This window comes from Perca flavescens, unplaced genomic scaffold (assembly GCF_004354835.1).
Source record: "Perca flavescens isolate YP-PL-M2 unplaced genomic scaffold, PFLA_1.0 EPR50_1.1_unplaced_scaf_10, whole genome shotgun sequence".
In the NCBI taxonomy this organism is placed as follows: Eukaryota; Metazoa; Chordata; class Actinopteri; order Perciformes; family Percidae; genus Perca; species Perca flavescens.
Genome location: NW_021166515.1, coordinates 242,099 through 249,598, shown reverse-complemented (window position 1 = coordinate 249,598; position 7,500 = coordinate 242,099). Strand labels below are relative to the sequence as shown.

At 40.8% G+C, this 7,500-nt stretch overlaps 1 protein-coding gene across 1 annotated transcript in view; it reads left to right on the top strand.

Moving 5' to 3' along the window:
- Positions 1 to 7,500, top strand: part of LOC114551474 (serine/threonine-protein kinase MRCK beta-like) — a 34,518-nt gene that overhangs the window by 22,982 nt on the left and 4,036 nt on the right. Inside the window, 3 exon segments of the mRNA XM_028572521.1 lie at positions 1,232 to 1,316; positions 2,290 to 2,407; positions 3,679 to 3,796. Of these exon segments, the coding sequence (XP_028428322.1) occupies positions 1,232 to 1,316; positions 2,290 to 2,407; positions 3,679 to 3,796 (321 nt within the window).

The following is a 7,500-nucleotide window of genomic DNA, read 5'->3' as shown; positions in this document are numbered from 1 at the left end:
TTCACACACAACATACTGAACCAATCACAGAGGGCTTCACACACAACATACTGGTCTAACCAATCACAGAGGGCTTCACACACAACATACTGAACCAATCACAGATGGCTTCACACACAACATACTGGTGTAACCAATCACAGATGGCTTCACACACAACATACTGGTGTAACCAATCAAAGGCCTTCAAACACAACATACTGGTCGAACCAATCAAAGGCCTTCAAACACAACATACTGGTCGAACCAATCAAAGGCCTTCAAACACAACATACTGGTCTAACCAATCAAAGGCCTTCAAACACAACATACTGGTCTAAAGAGAGAGGCCGGGGGTTGGAATCCATCCTCTCTCCCCTGTCATGTCTAAACTGTCCTGGGACCAGTTTTTCAAAAATATTTAATGTGGATCAAATTGATCTGGATTAGGAAATCCCATGTTCTGCTGTCCAGGATCAGCTGATCCATGTTCTGATCATCTTCCTGTCCAGGATCAGCTGATCCATCTTCCTGTCCAGGATCAGCTGATCATCTTCCTGTCCAGGATCAGCTGATCCATCTTCCTTGTATGCCGGTGTTTTAAAGGAACATTGGATTGGATCACTGGGATCCAAATACACAATGTCAGGATGACCAAATCCTGTTGACCAGAGACTTAAATGGAGCCAGCAGTGTAGCCTACTGGCTCAGCTAAGACCAACAGGTAAAGACCAACAGGTAAAGACCAACAGGTAAACAACAACAGGTAAAGACCAACAGGTAAAGACCAACAGGTAAAGACCAACAGGTAAAGACCAACAGGTAAAGACCAACAGGTAAGGTAAAGAGATGGATCAGCTGATCCTGGACAGCAGAACATGGGATTTCCTAATCCAGATCAATTTGATCCAGATGACATTTTTATAAAACTGGTTCCAGCTGATGAAAGCGTAAACATACTCTGAGGTAATCTGTGAGTAATCTGTGAGTAATCTGAGGTAATCTGTGAGTAATCTGAGGTAATTTGTGAGTAATCTGAGGTAATTTGTGAGTAATCTGTGAGTAATCTGAGGTAATCTGTGAGTAATGAGGTAATCTGTGAGTAATGAGGTAATCTGTGAGTAATGAGGTAATCTGTGAGTAATCTGAGGTAATCTGTGAGTAATCTGAGGTAATCTGTGAGTAATCTGAGGTAATCTGTGAGTAATCTGTGAGTAATCTCAGAGTAATTGTAATCTATTACTTCCCACAGATCAGACCTCTGAATGTTGAAGGGACCTTGAACCTGCTGAGCTCAGAGCCGCCTCGTCTCATCTACTTCAGCAACACCTCATCAGGTAACTGCCCCAAAGCATCATGGGAAGTGTAGTTAACCTGTGTCTTTACAGCCCCAAAGCATCATGGGAAGTGTAGTTAACAGTGTATCTGTCCTCAGAGGGGGACCTGACCAAAGCATCATGGGAAGTGTAGTTAACAATGTGTCTGTCCTCATACCAAAGCATCATGGGAAGTGTAGTTAACAATGTGTCTGTCCTCATACCAAAGCATCATGGGAAGTGTAGTTAACAATGTGTCTGTCCTCATACCAAAGCATCATGGGAAGTGTAGTTAACAGTGTATCTGTCCTCAGAGGGGGACCTGACCAAAGCATTATGGGAAGTGTAGTTAACAGTGTATCTGTCCTCAGAGGGGACCTGACCAAAGCATCATGGGAAGTGTAGTTAACAGTGTATCTGTCCTCAGAGGGGACCTGACCAAAGCATCATGGGAAGTGTAGTTAACAGTGTATCTGTCCTCAGAGTGGGACCTGACCAAAGCATCATGGGAAGTGTAGTTAACAGTGTATCTGTCCTCAGAGGGGGACCTGACCAAAGCATCATGGGAAGTGTAGTTAACAGTGTATCTGTCCTCAGAGTGGGACCTGACCAAAGCATTATGGGAAGTGTAGTTAACAGTGTATCTGTCCTCAGAGGGGGACCTGACCAAAGCATCATGGGAAGTGTAGTTAACAGTGTATCTGTCCTCAGAAGGGGACCTGACCAAAGCATCATGGGAAGTGTAGTTAACAGTGTATCTGTCCTCAGAGTGGGACCTGACCAAAGCATCATGGGAAGTGTAGTTAACAGTGTATCTGTCCTCAGAGGGGACCTGACCAAAGCATCATGGGAAGTGTAGTTAACAGTGTATCTGTCCTCAGAGGGGACCTGACCAAAGCATCATGGGAAGTGTAGTTAACAGTGTATCTGTCCTCAGAGGGGGACCTGACCAAAGCATCATGGGAAGTGTAGTTAACAGTGTATCTGTCCTCAGAGGGGGACCTGACCATCCCCGAGACATCGGACTACAGCAGGAAGTTGATGGTTCGAACTCGCAGCAAGAGGAAGTTCCTCTTTAAGGTTCCTGAGGAGGAGCGCCTTCAGCAGAGGAGGTGATGCACTTATTAAACGCTTATTACATTTATTATTACACTTATTACACACTTATTATTACACTTACTTATTACACTTATTACACACTTATTATTACAATTATTACACTTATTATTACACTTATTACACTTATTATTACACTTATTATTACACTTTTTACACTAATTATTACACTTATTATTACAATTATTACACGTATTACACTTATTACACTTACTTATTACACTTATGACACTTTTGTAATTACACTTATTAAAATGATTATGCTTATTACACATATTACACTTATATTAAAATTATTACGCTTATTACACTTATTACACTTATTAAAATTATTACGCATATTACACTTAATATACTTATTATATGTATTACACTTATTACACTTATTAAAATTATTACACTTATTACAATTATTATGCTTATTACACATATTACACTTATATTAAAATTATTACTTATAAAAATTATTACACTTATTAAAATTATTACACTTATTAAAATTATTACACTTATTAAAATTATTACAATTACAATTATTACGCTTTTTATTACACTTATTCAAATTATTACGCTTTATTACACTTATTAAAATTATAACACTTATTACACTTATTACATTTATTACAATTATTAAAATTATTACACTTATTAAAATTATTACACTTATTACACTTATATGACTTATTAAAACTATTATTACTGTATTAATGTGTGTGTGTGTGTGTGTGTGTGTCTGTGTGTGTGTGTATGTGTGTGTGTGTGTGTGTGTGTGTGTGTGTGTGTGTGTGTGTGTGTGTGTGTGTGTGTGTGTATTCATGTGTGTGTGTGTGTGTGTGTGTGTCTGTGTGTGTGTATTAATGTGTGTGTGTGTGTGTGTGTGTGTGTCTGTGTGTATGTGTGTGTGTGTGTGTCTGTGTGTGTATTGTGTGTGTGTGTGTGTGTGTGTGTGTGTGTCTCTGTCTGTGTGTATTAATGTGTGTGTGTGTGTGTGTGTCTGTGTGTATTAATGTGTGTGTGTGTGTGTGTGTGTGTGTGTGTGTGTGTGTGTGTGTGTGTGTGTGTGTGTGTGTGTGTGTGTGTGTGTGTGTGTGTGTGTGTGTGTGTGTGTGTGTGTGTGTGTGTGTGTGTGTGTGTGTGTGTGTGTGTGTGTGTGTGTGTGTGTGTCTCTGTGTGTATTGTGTGTGTGTGTGTGTGTGTGTGTGTGTCTCTCTGTTTATTAATGTGTGTGTGTGTGTGTGTGTGTGTGTATTAACATTGTGTATTTCAGGGAGATGCTGAGAGATCCAGAGCTCAGATCAAAGATGATTTCTAATCCCACAAACTTCAACCACGTGGCCCACATGGGACCAGGAGACGGCATGCAGGTCCTCATGGACCTCCCTCTGGTAACTCCTCCTCTTCCTCTCCTCCTCTTCCTCCTGCCGGCATGTTCTCCTCTTCCTCTCCTCTTCCTCTTCTCTTCCTGCCAGCATGTTCTCTTCTTCTCCTCTTCCTCTCCTCTTCCTCTTCTCTTCCTGCCAGCATGTTCTCTTCTTCTCCTCTTCCTCTCCTCTTCTTCTCCTCTGACAGCTGTGTGTGGCTGGAGGGGATACAGCTACTGGTGATGCCGGTTAACGTTCGACACCAAAACACTAAACGCACCGTTCCTGGCTCAAAGTAGGAATCCCTTCACTCGGTGTCTTAGGCTACGTTTACACTTAAACCATCAAAAGTGGCGTTATGTTCTCACTTTCTATTCTGCATTTAGATGAGCGTTATGGGGGGATCTGCGTGCATTTGGTGACACAAAAAAAACGTCTGGAAAAAGTGGCAAAAAGACTAAAATTTTTTGGAAATATTCAAAACATTGGAAAAAGCAGCAAAAGAACGTCTGAGAAAGTGTCATTAACATGAAAAAAGAATCATCGAAAAAAGCACAAAAAAAGGTCAAAGTAAAAGTGGCATAACGATTGGAAAAAGCAGCAAAAACACGTCTAAAAAAGCAGCAAAAACTTGTCTAAAAACACGTCGGAAAAGTGGCAAAAAATTTTTTTTTTTAAATGAGCGAAAATGACAATAAAACAAAAAAAAAGATGCGGAAAAAGTGACTAAAACATGGGAAACAAAAACATTGGAAAAGTTGGTCATCCAGCCGTCTGGGCTCTAGTCTGTATCTCTTCCAGCTGAAACTCAGGCAGCCCCTTAAGCCCCGCCCACTCACCCTATACACCATGTGATTGTTAAGCCCCGCCCACTCACCCTATACACCATGTGATTGGTCCGTCTAGATGTCTGGGCTCTAGTCTGTATCTCTTCCAGCTCTGTTCATCTCACTGACTCCTCCTCTCCCTCCCCCTCCCCTGATCTTCAGGTTGGTGATGTCATCTCCCTCTCCCCCTCCCCTCTCCCTCCCCTCTTCCTCCTCTTCCTCCCGTCACACCCTCATCTCCCCCCTCCAACCGAGCACGTCTATCACATGACCTCGGCGTCGGCCGGGCCTTCCTGCAGAAAGACGCCTCTTCTTCTTCTTCTTCTTCCTCCCATCAGAGCCTCCTGCAGCCTTCCTCCTCTTCTTCCTCTCCCTCCACCCTCCTCTCTGGTAGGCCAGCCCCCCACCCCCCACACCTCCCTCACTAATCCAACCATTCCTCCCCCTCCCACATAGACCTAACATCTGAACTAGGGCTGTGCTGACTGAAGGAATTCTTCGTGGACTAAGGTCGATGTAGCTCTCATCAGTTTAATTTTTGAAGCACAAACTTGATGGGTTCAAATATCCAATTTTCTGTTTTTTATTCAGAGGATCAGAAATTTAGAAAATTACAAAATTGTGTCTGGGCTCCAATTATTCGGGTTTTGACAAAGTTTGCGAAAAAAAAAGAGTGTACTAGAAATAAAGCTTCGGTAACTCTGGGGAACGAAACCTCGAAGCCATGTGAAGCATCTGGACCCAGAGTTGGTCATTGAGATGTCAGTTCTTTAAATTCTTCTAAAAACTTCACAGTACATTTTATTCTTCTCTTTTAATGTTTTTAAATAGTTTGTAATTGTTTTCTAACTGCTCTTCCATGTTTCATGTAAAGCACTCTGAATTGCCCTGTTGCTGAATGTGCTCTATAAATAAAGCTGCCTTGCCTAATCCATACTGCCATGGTGATCTCTCCCTCGTTCCTCCTAGCTAGCCCCCCACCAGAAACCATCAGTAGCCCCTCTGACCCCAAACAGACCCAGAACACCACGGCAGTATTATTGAATAATTGGAGCCCAGACGCAATGTTGTAATTTTCTCAATTTCTGATCCTCTGAATAAAAAACAGAAAATTGGAAAAACAGTTTAAAGATCAAATTTTTTTAATTTTTCACGGTGAAAAAAAAAAATGAAAAACTGGATATTTGAACCCATTTTTTTTTTTTGATTTTCCTTTAGAGAATTGAACTGATGAGCGTAACACGGACCGACTAACACTCCTTCAACTGTACCGACTAATGGATGAGTTGATTTAATGGACAGATCTGTAAATCTGAGTTCCTCCACTAAGAGTCGTGTTAAAGCACCTCTTTAGTTCTTGTGTTTACCAGAGATGAGCTCGTACGTTTCTTAGAAATCAGTCATTCAGCATGAAAACAGCTTCAGACATGACTAATGGACTACAGAGACCAGAACCACCGATTAGTCCACTGATCCACTAAGAGGAGCAGCTCTAGATCTTATGTTAATGTACACAGACATTATTACATAATAATTAGTATATTTTATGAAGTAATAATGAATAAAGTAATTATTACATTCTGCAGCTAAGCTAGGGATGCACGACCTCGGTATCGGCCGATAAAAGCTTAAACTGATCGGCGCCGGCACCGGGAGATGGGAGTATTTCCTCCGATACGGTGGTGTGTGGCCTTTTTAGCTTAGAATTGATATCACGATTCTCTGCCACCATGTTTTTCTCATGAAGTGTAATGTTGAGCCGTGGTGGTTGGCTGATTCTCGTCACTAGTAGCTGTCACTAGTTGGATCAGACATATGATCCAAACACATAGTCCTTAAATCAGACATATGATCCAAACACATAGTCCTTAAATCAGACATATGATCCAAACACATAGTCCTTAAATCAGACATATGATCCAAACACATAGTCCTTAAATCAGACATATGATCCTTAAAAACACATAGTCCTTAAATCAGACATATGATCCAAACACATAGTCCTTAAATCAGACATATGATCCAAACACATAGTCCAAACACATAGTCCATCATATGATCCAAACACATAGTCCTTACATCATATGATCCAAACACATAGTCCTTAAATCAGACATATGATCCAAACACATAGTCCAAATCCAAACACATAGTCCTTAAATCAGACATATGATCCAAACACATAGTCCTTACATCATATGATCCAAACACATAGTCCTTACATCATATGATCCAAACACATAGTCCTTAAATCAGACATATGATCCAAACACATAGTCCTTAAATCAGACATATGATCCAAACACATAGTCCTTAAATCATATGATCCAAACACATAGTCTTAAATCAGACATATGATCCAAAACATAGTCCACATCATATGATCCAAACACATAGTCCTTAAATCAGACATATGATCCAAACACATAGTCCTTAAATCAGACATATGATCCAAACACATAGTCCTTAAATCAGACATATGATCCAAACACATAGTCCTTACATCATATGATCCAAACACATAGTCCTTACATCATATGATCCAAACACATAGTCCTTACATCATATGATCCAAACACATAGTCCTTAAATCAGACATATGATCCAAACACATAGTCCTTAAATCATATGATCCAAACACATAGTCCTTAAATCAGACATATGATCCAAACACATAGTCCTTACATCATATGATCCAAACACATAGTCCTTAAATCAGACATATGATCCAAACACATAGGTCATATGATCCAAACACATAGTCTGGATCCAGGAGGTCTGGACTGGAGGTCTGGACTGGAGGTCTGAGGTCTGAGGTCTGGAGGTCTGGAGGTCTGGAGGTCTGAGGTCTGAGGTCTGGAGGTCTGGAGGTCTGGAGGTCTGGAGTGGTTGACCAGGGAT